The sequence below is a fragment of the Rousettus aegyptiacus genome, unplaced genomic scaffold (genome assembly GCF_014176215.1).
Source record: "Rousettus aegyptiacus isolate mRouAeg1 unplaced genomic scaffold, mRouAeg1.p scaffold_m13_p_7, whole genome shotgun sequence".
NCBI classification, from domain to species: domain Eukaryota; kingdom Metazoa; phylum Chordata; class Mammalia; order Chiroptera; family Pteropodidae; genus Rousettus; species Rousettus aegyptiacus.
The window spans coordinates 29,499,396-29,522,596 of NW_023416310.1; the positions used below are offsets into that span (position 1 = coordinate 29,499,396).

Below are 23,201 nucleotides of genomic sequence, written 5' to 3' on the forward strand. Positions count from 1 at the left end.
AGAGTTTACTGTGCAGGGCATGCTACCACACCCAGATAACGAGACAGCGGAATTAGTAGTCTTTCTCTCTGTCAGTGTTCTGAAAGATGTAACCATCGAGGTCCAGACGGTTGCCCTGGGAACCAGCGGGGAGGGGAGGGGGGGTCAGCCAGAATTCTTGGTACGCTTAGACTGTTACTTCTTCCGGGCCTCCGCTCTTCGCAACCACCGCTCCTCTCCCTAGTCCCCCGCCCATTCTGTGGACTCTCATCATTGTCTTCCCCTTGTGATTCTCTCCTTTTCCTTCCTAGGTCGCCATCTTGAACCACGTAAGATGGCGCCCCCTGGTCCCGGAGGAAGAGCCCAGGCGCCCCAGAGAGGCTGCGCACGGACGTGCTCGGGGGCCGTGGGTGGGGCGCTGACGTTAAGACGTCAGCTCCGCCCCCGGTAATTTCCCCGCCCTGGTCCCACTCCGCCTTCCTCCCACTGGGCGAACCCGGAAGTGGAGGAGGAGGCGCGACGGCGGTGGCGAAGCGGCCAGGCGCTGGCGGAGCCGTACCCTGGAGCTTGTCTGGGGTTGGGGGCGGGGGGCGGGGCTGAGCGGCCTGGGCAGCCTGGCCTGGACGGGGCGGGGGAGGCCATGGCCTCGGCAGAGTTGCAGGGGAAGTACCAGAAGCTGGCTCAGGAGTACTCGAAGGTACCCGTTGTCGGTGGGGATTACGGGGTCCCCGGCCCTGAGGCCTCGGGTTGCCTTGACTTGTCGGGACTGTGGGGTATTGCAGAGGGGCCACGTGAGCGCACCCCTCCTCTCTCCGCCGCCTGTGTCCACCATTACCATGCCTCCACCTGCAGCTCCCAGGAGATGGGCCAGGGCGGTGTCTGAGTCCGCTGAGGGAAGGAGCAAGAGTTTGGTTCTTCCTTCTCACTGAACTAGCGGGCGTGGGACTGGGATGTCAGAAATCTGGCTTCTATCTCTGGTGCTGGCTGGGAGGGGAAGGGAAAGGTGAGGCCCACCCCTCGTCTGCTGCTTCCTCAGTTTTCCCAGCCCAGTGATGGGGAAGAGCAAGCTTTTCACCTTCCCACAGGGATGTTAAGGGGATAAAGAAATTTATCTGCTCCCATTCCTTCCCGGAGGGTAAATAGAGTCATGCGTGTAAACTGCTTCACCAGGCATGGATGGTTATGAATATATTCAGTGATTTAGCAAGGTGTTGTCTGGAAATGATTTTGAAAGCTTGAGTACTAGGGCTGTGTCCTTTTCTCTTTCCATTTCTTCAGTCACCTGGAGTGAGACAGAGGCCCCAGCAGGTGTTCAATACATGCTGAATTAAGGAAAATAGGGACCTGTCCCTTTGTCGTATTTATGCCATCAGTCTTTTAAATGATGGAATTCTTTCCTTGGAAAAGGGCGGTGCTGCTTCTGGGTAGGGTGCTTCTGCCGTAAGAATATTCTAATGAAGTTATAAAAGCAGAATCTTACATCTTTAGAAGTCGAGTCAACAGTCGTTTAGTTTTCAGTGATGTTGGCATTTATGGAGACAATGGGAAAACAGCTCCCTTTTTACAATTTGGAGAAACCGAGAGAAATTTTTTTCTTACAACTTTAATATTCAGCATGGTGAAATGAAATGTCCTTTGAAAAATAAAACCTGTGCCTAACCATACTAGTCTTTTCACCATCAAATGAGAGCCTGTTGCGATACTACACTTATTCCAGCAGTGCTCCCATTGGCTAAACGTATTCATTTCTATTTGAAATTGTCTTGAGTCTATGGCACAATGCCAGTGATAAGTTTTCATCCTTTGAAGGAATATTTTCTTGTTTGAAAGGGACCAGAAGTTGTTTGAAACAAACCCTTATGATGAAGTGGGATGGGTAGAGAATGGCAGTACTACACAAAGTTGGCTCTACTATTTTGGCTTGAAAACGTTTCATAAGTATAAAGTAAGGGGACTGATTTTCTTCTCCAAAGAGTAAACAAACTCAGAAGGCAATTCCAAATGGCAAAAGAGTTCCAAAAATGTTTGCTGAAATAAGTGGATAACCTCTCAGAGTAATAAAAAATTTGAAAGATTTTATCCTTTTGCACATGTAAGCTGTTCCATTCAACACTTAGGTGCCCCCTGCGAATAGTCCTCTAGAGTTGGTTGAGTGAGATGGAGTTCCAACTTAAGGAGATCCCTTTAATAGAATGGTCAAACATTGTACAGAATTATGATGCAGTGTGACAAGTGATAGTTCAGTGGGAGCACAGAAGACATGGAGGGTGATGGTAGAAGTTACTGTGGGGAGTACAAAAGTAGAAAGGAGGGAGGGATGGAAGCATTCTAAGCAAAGTGAGCAGGCTATGATTGCTGACGTTTTGAAAGCATATTAAGATACATGGCAGAGAGTGGTGGAATATGGTTGGAGAGGTAAATTGGACCTGATCATGAAGAGTTGTGGATGTCAAGTAAGATGTTTGAACTTTATCTTTTGAGTAATGGAGAGACAGTTTTTTAAACGGGAATGACAGTACTTTTGGGAGGGAAATTGATGAATTTGGAGAATGGATTGTACTGGGGAAGATTGGTGAAAAGAAGACCAGATTGTAGTTTGTTGGTACAGTTTCAGGGAGAGTAATATAGGATTAAATGTAGTGATAGTTGAGATGGAGAAGGGGCCTAGATCATGGTTAAAAAAGACGTTTAGCTTCTTTTCTGAGTACTTGCTTTCTGCATAGCATTAAACTTAAGACAGATAAAAGGAATGCACGGGGTACCCATCTTTGTGTTTTATTCATTCTGCAGGACATGATGAGTGAGACAAGGCTAAGAGTTGACCCTGAATTTCTGAGATGATGGAACATGAGTGACACTGACAGAGGAGGGTGGGCAGGAAAGCAAATCAATTTGAAGCGAAGGGGTGGATTAAAGGATAGATGCAATCATAGAATTTTGGAGTTGGAATGCATATTAAAGCTATCTTACTTGCTTAGTAGCTTGGGATGATATTGGAGTAATTGCTGAAAATTTCTGGTGTAGATGGACTACCTAAAAGTCAGGACAAAGTCCAGAGCTTTTGGAAAAATTCCCATAAAGAAAATAGTGGAACTTTAAGAGTTAATTAGGGAAGAACATTTTAGATAGACTCTTTGGGGGACACTTGTGGGAAGGATGCGACAAGAGGAGGAGGAGATGCTAAAGAGACCTACAGGTCTGCCAGAGTTGAGTTTTTTTTCCCCTTTTGGTCCAGACCATTTTTCATCCTTTTAGTGGCAATGTGATGGAAATTTCAGAACACATCCTTTTAAATTGCAGTTAGGAGATCATTGGAAGCTTTTAAAATTTCAAGTTTAATGGAGTTTGGGGAAAGGGAAAGATATGTAGAAGCTGATGTGTTTAGAGGTTTATGAATTTAATAGGTAATAGATGGAGGCTACCTCTCTGAGATGTAAGGGAAAGCTGTTTAGGGCCTTGGTACACTGAAGATGAAGAATCAAAAACCATTTCTTATTTGGTGTTTCATCCATTGCCTGCTTTTCTTCTTATGCTCTGGTATAGCTCATTATAGAGAAGGGAAGCTAAGTGCACTCAGTCTTGCCTCATTTGATTTCTGCCTGCTTTCTTTGCAGGGGCTCCTGGTACTATATGTGTAAGCACGTTTCAAGTTCTGTCTTTCCAGTATTTGTGTTACCCTGAGTCAGTGATTCTCAAAACGTGACCTCTAGATCAGCATCATTAACATCTGGAAACATGTTAGAAATATACATTTTGGGGTCCACTATAGACTTGCTGAATCTGAAACTGGCGGTCAGAACCAGCAATCTATGTTGTAACAAACCTCTACAGTGATTCGGATGCACATCAGAGTCTGAGAATGGTTGCTCAAGGAATGATATCAGTATTGTAGCTTTTGCTCAAAAATAATCTTTTAAAAACTCTTTTCAAAGTGATAAAAACCAATGGGAAAATCAGACACCCTTTATTTCTCTTAACAGTTTACTTTGCAATTGATGCTTCTTTTAGTTATGAAGGATATTGCCTTTGGGAACATTTCAGATTATACTCTTAGTATAGAACTACTCATCCTGGGAAAGGGCCGGTTGTGATTCCATGTGTTTACTTTCCAGATAGTAGGGCCTGGAAACCTGATTAACTGCTCCCTCCTAAGAGAAACAGATTCAGGAGCTGGGTTGGATGAAAATCAAGTATCAGCTTTTTTTCACCCTGATGTATAGGGTTGACTGCTGAAGTTGGATTGGAAAATAACTTTGTGTTCAGTGCTATCCCATGGAATTTTCCATGAGAGTGAAAATGCTCTGTATCTGTGCTGTCCAGTAGGGTAACCACTAACATGTAGGGCTACTGAGCACTTGAAATGTGACTAGCACCACTGAGGAACTCAATTTTAGATTTTATTTAATTTAAAGTAATTTAAATTTAAATAAGCACATGTAGCTTGTTCACTGCTCTGTTAGCTTAGCTCCTAGATCAGTGCATCACAAACATGAATGTCTATGTGACTCACAGAAGACCTTGTGAAACCGCAGATTCTGGTTCGGTTGGTTGGGTAGGGCCTCAGATTCTGCTCCCAGGTGATGCTGTTGCAGTTATCCACAGACCACACTTAGAGTAGCAAGGCCCTAGAAAGACAAGGAGTAACCCAGTCTTCCTCTTTAATTCACCTGACTTCCCCATCCAAGCCACTGATGGGGCAGCTAGACTGGGGGTTGGGGGTTTTGTCCCAATGAGCTTCCCTGCAGAGGAGTAGGAACAGGAGAAATGGTTCCATTTGAGGGCAGATCTGAGAGGAGAGGGGTTTTTTTTTTTCCTGCCTCAGTGACAAAATAATCTCAGCCACTAATGGGTAGAACACATAGCCTAAAGATACTTTATCCCCCTCCAGGGAGAGAAACAAGTAAGTAGAGAGAGAGAAAGACTAAGTGATATTCCCAGCACTTTGGAATACTTAAAATATTAGATCTTGGATGAGTTTTAGGGATCATACAGGCCAGAGATACTGCAGCTAGGGCCTGCAGATAACTTCAGTATTCTGAAGCTGCAAATCAGGGTTTTGGTGAGGCCTAGGTTAGGGATTTGCTTTAGGTTGTCTGTTGCACACATTACTTTGTAATGAAGAAAAGCTGTATGTTTAAACACTTGTTTTATAGGGTTGTAAAACGTACAAATATCAAAATGTCCATTGCAGGAAAATATCTATGTAAGAATGGTTGTAACACAGGAGATTGTTGAGAATTAGATGAGAAAATGTTCATAGAGGATTCATTGCTTTCCCCACAAACTCTTCTAACAGTTTATGATTGAAGGTTGTAAATCCTTAATCTTGGACCAATTATCCTACCACAGATTGTCAAAGTGACATGAGAGAGATCATAGTTGGCTTTCTGCCACTCTCTGTCCCTAGAGAAACAGCCTCACTGAGACTGAGCTGTTCCTGAACCAAAGTTGCATAGAACAGGTCAGGACACAGGTCATTAGAGAGTTAGGCTCAGGGCTTTTGAGGATGCTTAGAGTCCAGTAGGACCATGAGATTCAAAGCATTTGGAGAAGGGTCTTAGGGACTGTTAAAGTAATGACAGTCTCTTACAGTTGTATAATGCATTATGTTGAAACACCTTTTGTATACAGTATTTAATCTGATTATCTAAAAATTTATTGAGTGCCTTCTCTATCCATAGCATTGATCTTTCATTGTAGGCAGGAGATATAGGAGTTATACCGTAGTCTCTACTGAGAAGGATAGTTTAGTTTGCAAGTGGGAGATGAGCAGAGAACTCATAAGTTAATCGTAAATCATATATAAATTAGTAAAAGTAAAATTTACTACTTTAAAAAGTAAAATTAAAACCAGTTTAATAAGAGATGTCTTGTACTATACTGGTAAATGCCAGGGAACTGAGGGGCAAGCTCACTGTAGACCATAGGGAGACCACAGGGAGTAGTTAGGGAAAATTTATGGAGGAAGTAGGATAGAGGTAGGAAGTAGACTAAACAGCTGGGATTTGATTGGTCAAAATGAGGAAGGGCTGTGCTTTCAGAGTAAAGGTAAAGCTAATAAGAAAGTTACAGGACAATGGAAAATAAGGTGTAAATGGACTAAGAGGGCTTCAGCGTGGGATTCAGAGGCACTGTTCCTCTGCTGAAGGAAATGGAGTAGTTTGGTGCACAGCTGCTGGAAGTAGACAGCATCATCTTCTGGAGAGTTTTCCTGTCCCAATGGAGACTTCAGGGCATTTGTTTTTCAGTTACCTCTGTGTGCATTGGAGCCTCCACACTTATCTCCTAACGGCATTAGGAACCATTTGATGATGGTGTATCTATTTCTAAAACAGAAACAATGGGCATTTGTCTCTCCTCTCTTGGTGAATGCTGGTGAGGAGACAGATTCTGAAAGACCAGACTGATCATAGCAGCATCAGCATTTGACAAGCTGCTGGTTCAGTAATGCAGAAGTGTGGCAGTAGTGATACTGAAATGCAGGAAAATACCAAATGCGACAAAGTGTACTTAACATGGCAATGGAATATGTGGTTTATCACCATTATCCTTTTCTACCTACTAAACATTAGAAAGGCATTTTAGATAAATATTCTAAAAGCTGCACTTCATATTAAGCAATTTCATTCATACTGTTTTTGAATTGTTACTGTAGCAAAAAGTATTTTCCAAAGGAAAATCCAAATCATTTCTTGTTATCAAATTCCAAACAACAGTAATTTGAACATTTTTTGTTTGAGTTTGCTCTAGAAATGAAAGGTGAGGTTCTTCCTCTTTTTTTCTTTTTAAGGTACTGGGAGTCATAGATTATTCTGTGCTGTTATTCCAGTGTCCACACCAGACCTCAGAACCATGATTCTCCCTTTTTTTTTTTTTTTAATTGTAGTTCTGGTTCTACAGAAAATTAGCCAAGTTCAAGTTTCATCCTTAAACCTTGAAGCAGCATTAGGAGCTCCTAAATACCCCACAAAGAAGACATGTAAGAGACCATAGATCAAAGTTAGAATAGGGGCATGAAATGAAACCTAAATATCCAAGTAGTATTGCTATCTTTTGGCTAGATGGGTTTAAAAGTGTTTATTAATTGTTACTTTGGTAGCACGTTATCCAAGAGTATGTTGATATTACTTAAAAAGTAAAATACTACATGATATAAGTCAACATTAAAGTGATATTTCTTAACTTCTAGAGCAGAGCTTCCCAAACTTTTTCTGTAAAGAGCCTAATAGTAAATATTTTAGGCTTGGGGCCATATGGTTTTGTTGAAATTACTTGTCTCTGTTATGGTAGCTCAAAAGCAACCATAGATAATACATAAATAATGAGTGTGGTTTTGTTCTAATAAAACTTTAAAATTGGTTGCAGGCCATTTTGACCCATGGGCCTTAGTTTGCCACTCCTCGTTCTAGAGAATTTAATGTCTGTACTGCTTTTTTTCTTTTTGAGTGAAAATACTAGGATTGCTAGTTACCTTTTTATCTTCCCTTTTAAACTGTAAGGTCTTTGAAAATAGGGACCACTTTTATTTCTTTCTCCTCCCTATATCATTTAGCTCAATGCCTTACACTGGCAAACTATAATAAATATATCTGTTCTCCCTTATATTCTATTCTAATTTGTAGAGCACTTTATGATCTAGGAAGTGCTTTGACATAGGTTTCTTATCTGGTTTTCACAACCACCTCAGAAGAAGGAAGATAGGGGAGATGTATTTACTCATTTTATAGACTATATAACTGAGACTCAGAGGGTTAAGTGAATTTCCCAAGTTTATATTTCTAGTGAATGGCAGAATAAGATTTGGGTCTTCTTAATAAAGTTAGTAAACTGTAATCTTTAACCTAGAAATAGAAGAAGCTCATCTTTTGAGTCACTCATTTAAACTGAATATCTTGTAGTATTCTGCTTTTCTTCATAAAAAATCTTAGCTAAATTTTCTGTTGCATTTCAGATACCCAGTTTAAGTTTTAATATTCAAATGTTCCTGCTCTTTTGGCACAGAAGAAGGTCATTTCTGTTCTCAGGAGACAGATCTGAGCTATGCAGACTTAGTTTTTTTTTTAAGCTCTTCAATAAAATCATTCCATTTGTTTAGTTTCTCAGAGAAGAACCTGGTCTTTAATGGTCTGAACCCTCAGGTTATTAGTCTGTAAACCTTTTGCTTTAGCTACATTGAATCGGTATATTTATACTTCTGTGCTCTGTGTTTTCCTTGCTGAGAACTTTCCTCTTATTGCAGAAGTGGATTACTTACTACTCAAGTTTTATCTTTCAAAGCCCTGCCAGTGATGGTTATATAGATGCATACACAGATAAAAATTCATCAAGCTATATAATTTTTGATTTGTCTACATAAAATAAAGCTATACCTCAATTTAAAAATTAGCTATGAAAAATAATCAAGTCCTACCTCTTCAAAAACTTCCCCTACCCACCCCAACTCACTCTTTTTCTCATTTAAATGTAGCTTTATAAAATAGTAGGTAGTATTGTCTAATGGCATTATGACTCTGGAGTCAAAATTGACTCTGGAGTCTGAATCTGAGCGTTATCACTTCTCTATACCTCAGTTTGCTCATCAGTAAAATAGAGATAAGATAGTACTTCATAAGAGTTATACACATTAATGAGATAATACATGTAAAGCTCTTAGAACAGTGCTTAGTATATAATGAGCATTCAGAAGTTAGCTGCTGTTAATATTAATTTCTAAATTCAGCCTGCTTCTTAGTTGCTTTTGTACACTGCCTCAGCTGATGCCTGAAAACAAGTCTTCCATTCATGATGACATTTACATGACTAATATTAGGCCCAGTGTCTTGCTGGGTATGTTGATAACCTACATTTTGATTTTCTGTTGAATTCTTATTCTATTATCGGTCCAATTATATGTATTTTAGAGATAAATGGCGTGCTAGAATTTCAAGGAAAATAGTAGTTTTTATTTAGGGAGGTGATTTGGTTTCATAGAATGCACCATGTCCTGGAAGTTGAGAGACTTTGATTTTAGTACCAGTTTGCCACAGATTAGTTTTATGCTATTGGCAGCCCAGGCACTCTCCATATCTGTAAAATGGCAGAATGATAATACTTACTATCCTCTTCCAGGCTAATATTTTTTAAATCTATATGTGAGAAGATAATTACGCAGCATAACGATTCCTGTAACGTTAAGTGATTTTCTTGTTTTAAGTGATTGCTTTGTATTAAAAATTAATTATCGCTTACTCTATTTTAGCTTCGGGCACAGAATCAGGTCCTGAAAAAAGGTGTTGTGGATGAACAGGCAAATTCTGCTGCTTTAAAGGTATGCAACAAGATAGTTGTATTGTGAGGGTTAAGTGAGTGAGTGGTAATGCTCAAAGCGGGAGATTTGGCTGGTTGTTTGGGTTAAAGTCCTAATTCTGACACTGATTCATTAGGTATAGGAATGAGTAATATATTTTTTGTGTTTAACTTTTTTACTTGCTTCAGTATGAATATGATGTACTTTGATTTCCTGAGCTAAAAGTTACAAAAATGTATTTGACTATCTAATGCATTTTTCTTATACTTCAAGGCCTTTATTTAGCTAAATTCATCTGAATTAATGGGGCTTCCTATCTGTTTAAATCAGTAGACAGCATTCTGAGGAGGGCAATATCATATTCATGTTTCTATCTCCAGCATTCAGCAGATGGTTGTCTCCTAATAAATGGATTTGAAAGTGTGAATCATTTAGTCCATTAATCTTGCTTTTGGGTTGAGCTATTTAATAGTAATAACCTGTGTTAATCAGGAGACTCTGAGTGATGCATTTTATCATCAGCATTTTTGTTAACTAAGGAGAGAAATATGTAGGCATTTGTTTCTCCCTCGTTCTACTAGGCAATAAATATTGCTTAGTGATATATTGAATTTGATAAATTAATTCTAGGATATGGATTCCTTCTTGGCCAATTCTCAGTAAATATACTGCTTGTCTCATTCTTGCACTCTCTCCCGTGCTCCTTCTTTACACCAAAGGGATTAGGATTCCCTATACCCTTATCTCTTTCTAGAGTTGTCCCCAACCAGTGTGTGTATGCTGGGTAGTTCCACTCAGAAGCAGGTGGTTTTACTTAGCCAATGTTGGACCTTTTACTAGAGAAATCTGCCTCTTGGGAGTGCTCTCTCCTCGGGTGCTGTTCTACAGTCTCGGGGCAGAGATAGTTCAGGACACCTTGCCCATACTTCCAAAGCTTTCTGTGCTTAAACCAAGATAATGAAAAATAAGCTTTATAGTCAAGATGTGTTAGTCAACTTATTATTCTGCCTAAATTATTAAAGGAATGATCATTATTTCTCTTAATGATGTTTAAAACCTATTCCTGGGCAAAGTACTTCCTAGCTTGTCTTTGTACCCCACTCTGGTATATCATACCCCCCTGTTGCTGGTTATGTTTGAGTAACTCTGATGGTGGTGACATTGGTGATGGTGACAGCTCTATTTATTGAGCACTCACTAACTGTCAGGCATTGTCCTAAATAAGCACATTACATCCATGATCTCAGCTTACATAGCAACTCAGTGAAGGCAGATAACATTGTCATCCCCATTGTAGAAACTAGGGTTTACAGAGAGATTGGGATGGATGTCTCCTGAAACTAATTGGTTAATTGAGTTGGAGCATTAGTCAGCGGGTGATTAGCTAATAATAAGGATGTAAAGCAATTATTTTTTGTTTTTCTATTCATTGCAGTGGTTGTTATAATTATAGTAAGAATGACAATTTGCCGGTTTGCTCAATAGGAATGTTAAGATGTCTTCTGTTACAGTAGGCTTTTGATTATATTGGGTTTGCCTCTTTATTGGGTTGTTGGATACAGTAAGCATTCGTTCATTTGAATTTCTTTAATTTGAAGTATATGATAATTGGGACATGGGGTGAGCCTAAGTTTGCCATTGAACTTCAGGTAAATATTAAGGGCTTACAAACAAATAGTAGAAAAGAAAAGTGTCTTTCTGCTTAATGGAAACATTATTCTATCCCTCTAGTCCTGTTTTCAACATGTAAATGATGTCAGTAGACTGCAGACACCAGCTGATGGTTTTTAGGTTTGCTGTTTTAGTATACTTAAATCACCTATTCATTTAAACTTGACCTCTTCTTAGCTTTATAGTTGTTTTTCAGTGAAAGTAATAAAAGTTTGGTTCTTTAAATATACAGTAGTATATCGCCGTTAGTGTTTGATTACCAGTGAACACAAAGTTGTCAGAAAGTCCTAAGTAAAATATAGTTAGAATAATATTTTATTAAAAATAGTGACACTAGATATTTTGCAAGACTCCTATTTTCTTTATCCCATTATAGTATAAACAGTACAGAATGGTTGGCACAAGATGTGTTGTTTAGATTTGAGATTTTGTGTATATTTTCACTTAACTTTAAAGTGAATTGTTGTAGAACAGCAGCTGAAAATATTCTTGGGTTTGGATAACAATGATTTTTATCTTTGACAAATCAGAATAGTTCAAAGTAAAATTAAAAAAGACTTCATTTCAACTGACTTAAAATTCAGGGAGGATTTATAGAAAAAAAATGAGTACGATTGTATTTCTGTTCTTGTTTACTGAAGGGCATCAAAATTGTGAGATTCTCTTTAAAAATTCAAGTTTATAAAATTGTAGCCTCAGGCTTTCTGTCTTTTCACTGCCAAACTCATATATAACAGCGTTATATAACAATGTGTCGTTGTGGATATTTTACTGTAAGTTGATGACTATCAATTTAGTATATACTAAACTGATCTACATTTTATTTTGAAATTTACTTGGTTTGGTCAAAAATGATTGTATCATAAAATAAAGCTAAAAACATAGGAACTAAAATAATAAACATACAACTTGCATTCCCTAAAGCAATTGGTGTTGATTATATTTTGGTGAAACAAAAAGAATTTTTTCATTATTTTTAAACCTTCATGCTAAATTACAAAGAACGGTCTGTTTTTACTTTGATGTAGGAACAGCTAAAAATGAAGGATCAATCATTGAGAAAATTACAGCAGGAAATGGACAGTTTGACATTTCGAAATCTGCAGCTTGCCAAGAGAGTAGAACTGCTTCAAGATGAACTGGCTCTAAGTGAACCCCGAGGCAAGAAAAATAAGGTAGGTCAAATAAGAGCAAGTTAGTATGAACTTGTCGTTAGGTACAGACATCTCTAGGCCATCATGGTTGCAACAGAAGATCTCATCTCCAAATTCTCTAATGTTCCATTATTACACCTAGATTTTGGGTCAAGAAACCAGATATTTGCTCTTAATATGTACTAAATATTAGAGACATTTTCCTATAAGTGTGAGTTTAGAAGAATTTATTGGGAATAAACATTTACTTATTTAATTTAGTGGCTGAGAAACTGAAAGGAATATCTGAGATTGGTCAGAATTATTGATGCCTTTCAGTTAATACCAAATTGCCATTAACTCAAGGTAGGGCAAGTAAAATGAAAAATACTGTCAAAGTGTCACTGTTCATGTGAAAGTAGCAACTATATACTTTAGTCTTTTAAGTTCACTGCAGATATTTTTTCTTATTGCTTATTCTTATGAGGCTATTTTGGTATTCTTGTCCAAAGATGTAGAAATTAAGCTTTTCCCCTATGGTTTATATAGTGAGACAAGATTCTTACTGCTCTAAGATGGATAATCTGATAATTTTGAATATTTGGTGATTAAGAAGTTGCTTTTTTTTTTTTTGAGAGTTAAGGCTAGTGATTGATTCTTTAAGTTGTGTGTGTATGTGTGTGTAGAACATGTATAAATTTGAGACAGTAATAATAGAATGGTAGGAGGGAAGAAGACCTACAGTAATTCAGTAGTAGCACAGTGTGGAAGGACAAGTACAGGCTTTGAACTAAAGCTCAGCCTTGAATTATTTGTCTGCCATTTATAGTTCTATGACTTCAGGCTTTTTTTTTTTTTTTTTTTTTTAGCCTTGCAACCTCTGTTTCTCTTTCAGAAAAATGGGGATGATACTCTCATTTTTGTTGTGATCTTGGAATTATGTAAAAGTACCCAGGACTGTGTTTGCCATGTGATGCACAGTTGACATAATTATATGTTAGTACCTTTCCATATGCATTTCCTCTACATGGAAGAATTCTCTAGAGTGGTAATTTTCGAATGGGAACTGAGAAGGCAAAACAGATATATATTAGAATCACTTGGAAAACTATCTCAAAATACATGTGCTCTGGAAATTCAGAAAGACTCTTGAGGAAGGAACAGCTCTCTATACTTCACTTGTGTTCCCTCAGCTTAGCGAGGCCCCCTCCCAGGGCTGTTGTAGCAGAGGTGTGAGGGGAGCACTTCTGAATTCTTGTTAATTGAACTTTTCCAAGTTCGGAAGCACCAAAGACCCAGATTATGTCATTCAGCAGTGCTCTTTTGTACCTCTTATGTCCCAAACAGGATGGATATTTAATTTCTTTTTTAAAAATATAGCTAGTCTATTTTCAGAGGGCTTTCTAATCATTAGTTCACATTGGATTAGTAAGTAACTTCATTCGAAGTGAGGAGTGAGAGCATAAGAAAAGCAGAGAAAGGTGGTGACTGATGTCTGAACACAGTTTCATTGTTAGGCTGTCCTTTGAATAGTGTCAGTTCTTGTATTCCATGAAAACAAATGTTCTTTATTGGCTCTTTTAAATAGTGCCATTCTTCTGTGTAGAAAAGTTAATATTGGTGCAAAAAAAAAAAAAAAAAAGCAAAAGGAAGGTATTTTTCATTATCTTTGAGCTTTTTCCTTCTGCTTGTAACAGTTTTATATATTTTTTAACTAGAAACTTACTTGAACTTTGAACTTTTGTATGAACTTATCTTTGTGAATGTTAAGTAATTTATTACAATATCTTAGAGGAGTTTAACAATTCAAAACTAATGGAATTACTAAAACTGTCATTGCCCAAACCAAAAGAATATTTATATCACTAGCTTTCTGAGTCTTGTCTTCCAATATAACTACTCCTGAATTCATCTGCAAAGAATAGCGAGCCTTATCTGTTCTACTTTCTTCCCTCTTTCTTTTTAAAGCTTTCCTGCCCATTGCAATATTTGCAGTTTCAAGTTGTATCACAGAGGAAAATTTAAATGATGGACTGTATGTATACCTTTTGCAGAATTGTTTGAGAATGGTGAACATGTAGATGAGACAAGCTAATAAGGTGATAGAGAATCTGTGTACCTTAGGATGTTTCTCTAAAGGATGAAAGTTATGTGGACATAACTTATTTTTTCCATCAGAAAAGTGGAGACTCTTCTTCTCAGCTGAGTCAAGAGCAGAAGAGTGTTTTTGATGAAGATCTGCAAAAGAAGATAGAAGAGAATGAACGGTTGCATATACAAGTGAGAAGATCTTTCTGTTTTTCCATATGAATTAAAAAATGGGTCATATGATCTGGAATGTGGAAAAACCAATGCAAGATAGAGTGTTCTGTGTATGTATGGGTGTTTTAATGTCTCCTATGGTTGTTAAATATATATGTCACTATTATTTATTCATTTCTTAAATCTCATTTATTTCTTAATATGGACATGTGCTTTGAAGTATGCATTTGTTTAGAAGATAAAAGAATAACTTTATAAAAACAATAGAGAAATATACTGGGTACTGTTCATTTATATAGGAAATGAGTGGATGGATCATTTAGAATGGGGGCTTATCAATAAGTAGTATTTGCTTTTTAATATATTACTGTTTAGTTGGTTTTTATCTGTACACCTATTAGTCCGTAAGGTCTGTTAGGGTATAGATAATGTCAGTTTTGTATGCTCAGCTCCAGAATAGGGCCTCACTCAGGGCAGGACCTCAAATATTAATGTAATGTTGAATAATTAATATTTGCCTCCAAACATTCAGCATATTGTAAGAGTCATTGTGTAGTGTATCCAGTTATGCCTTCTGATTTTTTTGTTAAGTGGTGGACATAGTCAAACAGTGGAAAATATACATTAATTCTCAGTCTTTGGAAGTGTTAAAAAAATGACTTTCTGACCTCAGTGCATTTTGTGTTAAGTAGTCATAATTCTTAATTTGTATCAAATTCTCATTAAGGAAAAGACCTTTACCTTTTAGAAATAAAATCTGTTCAAATTTTTTTTTCATTTTATAAACATTTTATTTTTTTCACAAGTTAATTAGATGTATTTATGAATTTTTAAAGTTGGTTAAACTGACGTAAAATCTGTTCGAATTTTGATTATTTAATTATGGAGGTTAGCCTAGTAGAAAGGTTGTACCTTGGTCAGTTGAATTATCTGTGTGCCAGGAACTCTTTGAAATAAAAATTTATGAGACTAAGAAAGAGGTGTAGCCTTTGGATTAGGTCTCCAGTGTTCCAATCTCGGTTTTACTATATTTTAGTTGTGAGACATTTGATAAGTTATGTGGCCCCCCCTTAAATTTTGGTTTCTCCATCTGTACAGGAGGGGAAACAATAGCACCACCTCTGACATACTGTGAGGCTTCAGTGCGATCGTGCCTTTGCGATCATGCTTAGTGAGCATTTGGAACTGTATGGAAGTTGCTCAGTGAATAGTCCCTGCTATTGTTTTTCTCTTCGTTTGTATTTATTAGGATATTGTGAGAAGAGAAAATGATCTTTTCTTTTCAGTTTTTTGAAGCCGATGAGCAACATAAGCATGTGGAAGCAGAGCTGAGGAGTCGGCTGGCCACTCTGGAGACAGATGCAGCTCAGCACCAAGCTGTGGTTGACGGTCTGACACGGAAGTACATGGAAACCATTGAGAAACTACAGAACGACAAGGCTAAACTAGAAGTAAGCCCCACTGTTGGTGAGAGCACCTTAAGAAATAGTCAAGGCTTTTGTAAAATAAATCCTTTGTGTGCTTAATAGAGCACAAAGTTAGTCATTAAAGGTGAGATTGTTGCCTGCAGTGTCTCCTAAGTGAGCTCTCAACTATAGCCCGAGCCATCGGCTTTTCTTTTTCTTCTAAAATTCAGGTAAAATCTCAGGCTCTGGAAAAGGAGGCCAAGGAATGTCGGCTTCGAACAGAAGAATGGTATGTGGAAACGTGAATTCCAAGGGGCCCTGAAGTAAGAATCAGAAGACCTGACTTTTGGTTTAGCAACTCCTGTGTCTTTGTTTTCTCTCATTTGAAATGAGATGGGAGTAGGTAATCTCCAGGGTGCTTTTTAGTTCTGTTCTCTTGGGCTTTACGCATTCTGGGTAGAGTGGCTTGTGTGTTAGTCCTGAGCCTACAGATGTTTTGGGCCATGGCAGATAGTGTTCTGAGGCTTCTGTACTAAGGACCGGATACTTCCTGTTCCAGACTACACTAAAGAGAGAGCCTTCTGGTAGTCCCAGGTAGGAAAACTGACTAATAATCACTGTGCCAACCTTTTAATAGCCCATTTTGAATAAGATAGAAGTTCTGTGATCTAATTTGGAGATATCTAAATCTTAAAATACTGCCTATCGATAGGTGGTAAAAGCTTACTCCAACATTTATTTATTTATTTAAGCATTTGTTAAATGATATACTATTTTAGGTTTTTATAGACTCAGTCAAGTGAGCTTCTTCAATTTAGTTGTTTTGGTAGAATAACATGTATTGTTTAGATGTATACTTCATAATTGAATCAAAATCAGGAAGGTTAGCTGATTTTAAACAAAAGGAAAAAAATTATATAATATTTCAAAAAAGAACTTTACTGTAATGCTTGAACAAACATTTATGAGTCGTAAAGAGAACATTTATGATTTTGAAATGACTCTAAGATTACTTTGCACTTGGGGAAATAAATTTAAGATTGTATAAGATACTGAGACTATGATAAATTTTTCCAAACTTCAACATCATTAAGCAGAAATTCCAGGGAATTTAGAATCAAAACTTACTATTTTTATTATCTTCATCTTTTAATAACTCTCTACCACCAAGAGTATCCCAGATGTCAGGCTCAGTTCTCTGAAAGTCTGGTGCTAACTGTTGAATTAACAAGCAAATGAGAATCCACTATCTGACTGGTGATAATGTGGTTTTATATTTTTTTTCTTTCAGCCAGTTACAGTTAAAGAATCTTCATGAAGATTTGTCAGGTAGATTAGAGGAATCCTTATCCATCATCAATGAAAAAGTACCTTTTAATGATACGAGTAGGTATTATGTGTACATTTGTGACTTTGAACCTCCATTTACTATTTTTGACTTTGAATCCCTCTGTGGTAGCCAACTAATTAAAATAATTTCTAATCAATTTGGCAAAAAATTTCACTGGCCAAACAGAAGGCTACTTTTTTTTTGTTCTTTTGCTCAGCTTGGGCCCTCATATTTCATAGGGAGTTTTTAAAAATTTTTTGTTCATTTTCTTCTTTGTTCTTTTTCTTTCTCTTTTCTTTTTTTCCATAGGGAAATCTTAAATTTTCATGTAACTACTCCAAAGCCAGCCTTCTTGGAAAAAGCCCAAATTCACATTTTAAAATTGTGTATATTTACCATATCCCAAGGTAAAAACCAAACTATACAGAAAATACCTGAAAATTTGTACAAGAAAAGTTGTTCATGGTGGAGGGGGTGGGAAGTGGATCTTCTCAGCTTGGTATCTGCTGTCCCCTGGACAATCCCCAGTAATAGGGAGCTGACTTGGGTAAGTCCCGCTCCCTGTTCTTCCTGCTAATTTATACAGCCAAGAGCAATAAAAAGGACTTAAAAAAAATCAACTTAGATGTATAATAGCAACCATTAGACAAGAATTAAATCAGAACCTTGAAAACAAACAAATATTTAATTGTTTGGATTTTAAAATTTATATTCAAATAAGTACAATCACCTGATTGAAATTAATTTTTTTACTTCCCCTAAAATTTTTCTTGGAGAAGACCTAAAAAAAGAAGAAAGAAAAGACACCAAATAAAAGTAGAAGTTTGATCTAATACTAAAATCAGCATATGTCATTGTTATACTAGAAACCTAAATTCCTCTGAAACAGCACCTGTTCGTAGTTTCTACATTAGTGTGAATAGCACTAGCAATCTTTTATTCATAAGACTTGAAACCTTGGCATTTTATTTTCCATTTAATCTTTGTATCAGTTAGTCATCAGGTTCTAATAATTTTCTTCTGAATCTCTTTTGGGTTTATCTTTTTCCAATATTAGTTTTCTCCCTGCTTTAAATCCTTATATTGTTGTGAGCTACTTGTTTTAAGTTACGAAATGTTTAGAGATCATTTGTCCAGATGGGCAGGGAGCATAAAGTATGCAAAAATTTATAACAAAAATCTCTACCCTCAAAGAAGTCATAGTCCAGCAGAGGAGAGATAATATATAGAAATGTCTATAACATAAGCTAAACTATTCCATAGAGAATCTGTTGAGGTTTCAGTAGAAGGACAGATTACTGCTGGTGGGGTTGTTTTGGGGAAGACTTTTGGAATAGGTGTACTTTGATCTGGGCCTGGATGCATGGGTAGGTTTTATTGGGCAGAGATGAAGGAGAATGAGCCAGGGAATTGCATGGAATGTGGTACAGAGGACAAAAGGTGTTGTCATGGCCTATCAATCAGTAAGTAGTAAAGTATGAAAGGAGGCCAAAGTGGGTGGGATGTAGAAGGCAATGACAGTAGGTTCTAAAAGGGTGGGTAGACTGGACTCAGATTTCTGGGGAAAGGACCTAGGACCTAATTTACAAGGTAGTGGGAATTTTTGGAGAACCTTTTGATCCAGGGAGTGTCATTATGAGATTTATGTACTCCTAAGGTTAATCTGGCACGAATGGAGACTAACCTGGAATAGGGAAAGGGGACCCAGACTATTGCGATGATAGTCCTGTTGTGCTGTTATGGAGACTTGAGCCCGAGTTGTCAGGGAGATGCAAAGAGGCAGCAGAGAGGGAGAAGGCAGTATGGTGGAAAGATGCAGTGTAGTTGACAGAAATCAAGAGACAAACAAGAGTGGGTTTATGGGAAAGATGATATGGTTAACCTTGTTGGTTTTTAACAATCTGACATATAGATTGGTATATATGTATATATCTACTGGTATTGCGTTAATAAATAAAAGCCTAGCCCTCCAGAGAGGAAATGATGTTGACACTCTCAGGATGGCTGATCTCCCCTGTTGGGAGTGATGGCAGTAAGGGGTACGAAGTGCAAAGAGGCTTGTGTAGGGTCCTTGGAGAGTTCTCCTTGACAGTGATCAGGACGAGGAGGGGCTGAAGTGGAGGTGGAAAAGGAGGTGAGATAGAAGCTGGAGAGGGTGAGTGTTCCCCCTGTTGGTGCCAGTCAGTTCTCATTGCTGTGGAGAGGTCAGGTAGAGTAATGACAATAAAGGCAACTAGGTTTGGTGACTTCAAGAGAAGTGTTGCCTTTGAAAGAATTGCTTCTGTGCAGGGTAGTCGTGGACACTAGATTGCTAGCACAAGGGTTAGAGAGAAGTGGATGCTGAGGAAACAGGCAGACACATGCTGTTTTTTGAACAGTGGGAATGAAAGAGGTGGGAAAGGATGAGAGCTCAATACTCTAGCAGAGGCAAAGAAAAGGTCGTGTGTGCAAGGGGTGGGGGAGGGCAGAGAATTAAGTACGATATAAATAAAGTAAGAAAAATCACTGCAGAGATAGAGTTATGTTATAACTAATTCTTTTTCTTTTTTTTTTTTTTTTTTGTCACGAGGTAATTTTGAAGATGTAGGAAGGAGGGGGTTATTGATGGGCTAGGCCCTGAGGGAGGAGCTACTGCTAGGGCCTAGGAGGAAGGTTAGCGGAGTAGAGGACATATGAAGGCATGGACTCTGAGCTGGAGGGTAGGGAGGGAAGGAACCCCTTGTGCTTTGTCTCTGGTCTTCTTGGCATTGTAGGGAAGGCCAACTCACCCATGAAGGAGGGGAATGAATGGTATTAGATGCTTAAAATGGGAAAGGTTTGGAGTAGAAGTCATGAAAGTATGATAGGGACACAGCAATAAAATCATGGATTGCTGAGTAATGTCAGAGTCCCCCTTAAGTTAGGTAGAATATGGACCCTGGTCAGGTTTTGCATTAGCAAGAACATTGTTGAAAATGGTGGACCAGGCTGGGAAGGAAAACAAGCAAGGCTCTAAGAGGACTGATAGTAAAATAGAAACTGGTCGTGGACTGGAGACCAAGTTGATTTAATAGAATTGGGGACATAAGAGAGAATTAGATAAGAATGATATTAGCAACTTTCCAAATCAGATTTTGGCACTGGGATCATTCTAACTGACAATACAAGCAATGGAGTGAAGGTTTGAATGGTTGAAATGGTATGCAGAGATTAGTAGAGGTGAAGGTTATTAAAATACGGAGATCAAAGAAGTGTGAGGCCGGGTATTGGGAAGCTGTCAGAGATCGATGACAGACTAGAATAGAGGAGGGAACTGTGAGAAAAGATGGGCAAACCAACCCAGAAAAATTAGGATTAGCAATGGCAGACAGTGATAGATTTTCAAATATTATAGTGTCATGAAAACAGTGGTGTTTTAGGATGATTAGTGTGGCAGCTGTGTGCAGGGTATTTCAGAAGAAAGAATGAGTGAAAATAACATGATCATGAGCCTTTCTAAGTAATCTATTTGCTAGGTCCCAAAGAACTTTTTGAAATGATTTTTTAGAAACAGAATCAGGTGGGGGTTTTTTTTCCCTTTTTTTTTTTAATTCTAAATGTAAAAAAGTATATATTATAAGTATTACTTTATCTGAGAAACAACTAATTTTTTAAAAATTCCATTATTCTCCTACTGTAATTGTGGCTTTGATAATTTAAAATTCTCGGTAAAGATGATTTTGCTGCAGATCATTATTTTTTTCTATAAATGTAAAATTAGAGGGTTAACGTACATCCATTTTTGTTTTGTAGAATACAGTCAATATAATGCTCTGAATGTTCCACTCCATAATAGGAGACATCAGGTAAAGATGAAGTACATATTTTTGTTTTCAGCAGTGTGCATTTCAGACTTCTCATAAACATAAAAATTAGCTGTTTAGGCCTCTGTTTAATACAGTAAACCATTGTGTTTAACTTTTGGTTTACTTTTTCATACTTTTTTTAAGTACATAACCTACTGTTTATTGAATTCATAAGTAATATAGATTTTTGTTATCTACTTTTTCTGACAACGTTAGAACTGAATTATGGAATGTACTAATTTTCTGAGCCATGCCTTCCTTCTAGGTTGGTGGACTTTCACTTAAATAAATGGTCTTGGTTAAGTGGAAGAGGGTATTTGCCCAAACTGGTGGCTTTTTAATTTACTTAGATGGGAATACTAAAATCCAAGTAGGAACAAATAAATATAAATTAAGGAATAATTATGCTTGAATTAAAATGTTTTCTCTAAAAGTAATCTTAATAAAGTAGTTTGAGAATAAAAATTTGATAGTCGATTGTATATTTTTTATTTTAAAGCTGAAGATGCGGGACATTGCCGGGCAGGCCCTGGCTTTTGTTCAAGATCTTGTGATGGCTCTTCTGAACTTTCATACCTATACAGAACAGAGGATTCAGATTTTTCCTGTTGATTCTGCCATTGACACTATATCACCTTTGAATCAGAAGGTAAATAACTCAAGATACCTTTTATCTGACCTAAATAAGTAGAGATATCCTGTCTATTTTCAGACCAGTTCTCTGTATCAATCAAATACTATGGAGGACATGGGGAAAAAAAATTAAGTCATAGTCTTTACCCTCAGGATAAAATATGACAAAGAGATTTTTAAGAAGTTGAATACTAGGGTGTTGTTAAAAGACCTTAGTGTGAGTGAGTGGTATGGCCAGTAAGTGATAAGAAGTCATCAAGGAGGGGAGATTGCTCTTGTTGGTAGTGTCTGAGAGTCTGGCAATTTGAATAGACTTTGAAAAATGAACATGATTTGAATAGGAAGAGAGAAATGGGATAGGTATTTTTACCCCCAGAAGAATTGGAAAGACATGAGCAAATAGGAAAGCATAGGAAGTATTCGTGTAGTCACATGCCATCACTTCTGCTGTGTTTTATTGGTCACACAGACCAACCCTAGGCAGTCCATGAGGGAACTGCAAAGAGTCACAAATAGCAGGAGGCAGAGGTCATTGGGGCATCTGAAGGTGGTTCCCACAGGAAGAAACTGAGGGATCTTGCTGTAAATGTGTGCTCTAAGTGCCTCATAATATGGCAGTCTGAAATGAGTCATGCCATTTTTTCTACTTAACTGATTCTTCCCAGCTTATTTTTGTGCATCAAGCAGTAGTTCCAGGGTTTGAAAAGTGTAAATGTGCACGGATCCCCTAATTGCCATTTGTATTAGTATAGCAAAGACTTGGACTCTGAAGTCAGACTTTTGGGGTCCCAGCCAGTTCTGCCACTTTCTAAGCCCCTTGGGCAGTTTATTTAACCTCTCTGTGCTTTGGTTTCCTCATCTTTCAAATGAGGGATGAGATTACCTACCTTACAGATATATATATATGAAGGTTAAATGAGATAATATATGTAAAGTACTAAGAACAACACTTAATAAAGGTTAGCTCTCATCATCCTTATCATTATGGTTTACACATAAGAAGCTTTAGTAGGTGCTTGGTTTTCATCAGTTTTTGTTTGACTCCACAAATCTTTTGAAGTTCATAAAAATTAAATTCTGGATCTTTGAAATGTTCTTTATTATCACTGTGGAAAAAGCTGTCAAAAGACCTGGGTAGGAAAAACAATAATTACATTTCAATGTAATTATGTTTTCTTTTATACTTCTTATAATATCAACAAATATTTTCTATTCAATACTGGTTCTTTGTCCATTACTGGAATTTTATTTTGACTTGTTGTCATATTATGCCCACATAATGAGAATCAAATATGTTAATCTTCACTTGTCTGAAACACTTCATTACTTTGAAAAATTCATGTATTTCTCAATATTTTACCTTCGGTGCTTTGGCCTATAAAAAGCCCTATGTGATTTTTCTGGTAAGTCTATAATATTGAAGAAGAGTCAGAAATTATTTGTTAAAAGGTAACCAGAGGGTTTAATCTTGTTCATAGAATCATAAAGTAGACGTTTATACCTACCTGTAAGCCTAGAGTCCATCTTTATAACCCTAAAGATCAAAGCTTGAAGAGATTAAGTGAATTGCTCAGGGCTATATGTTTGAGTAGTTTGCAGTAGGGCCAATTAAATCACTTTTCTGCAGAATGAGACCTTATACTTCTGAGAAATTGAAATTTGAGCCATTATACAATA

The 23,201-nt window shown here is 37.5% G+C and overlaps 1 protein-coding gene across 2 annotated transcripts in view; it reads left to right on the forward strand.

Annotated features, from left to right (window-relative positions):
• Positions 1–453: 453 nt before the first annotated feature.
• Positions 454–23,201, forward strand: part of PPP1R21 (protein phosphatase 1 regulatory subunit 21) — a 51,794-nt gene continuing 29,046 nt past the window's right edge. The window contains exons 1-9 of one of the 2 annotated variants that reach the window (XM_036224497.1): positions 454–676; positions 9,218–9,286; positions 11,965–12,111; positions 14,248–14,349; positions 15,618–15,782; positions 15,968–16,026; positions 17,029–17,123; positions 20,839–20,891; positions 21,391–21,540. In XM_036224497.1, the coding sequence (XP_036080390.1) occupies positions 620–676; positions 9,218–9,286; positions 11,965–12,111; positions 14,248–14,349; positions 15,618–15,782; positions 15,968–16,026; positions 17,029–17,123; positions 20,839–20,891; positions 21,391–21,540 (897 nt within the window). In that variant the 5' untranslated portion in view covers positions 454–619. Of the gene's footprint in view, positions 677–9,217; positions 9,287–11,964; positions 12,112–14,247; positions 14,442–15,617; positions 15,783–15,967; positions 16,027–17,028; positions 17,124–20,838; positions 20,892–21,390; positions 21,541–23,201 lie in introns of those variants that run through there. The other variant, XM_036224498.1, reaches the window with a different exon arrangement.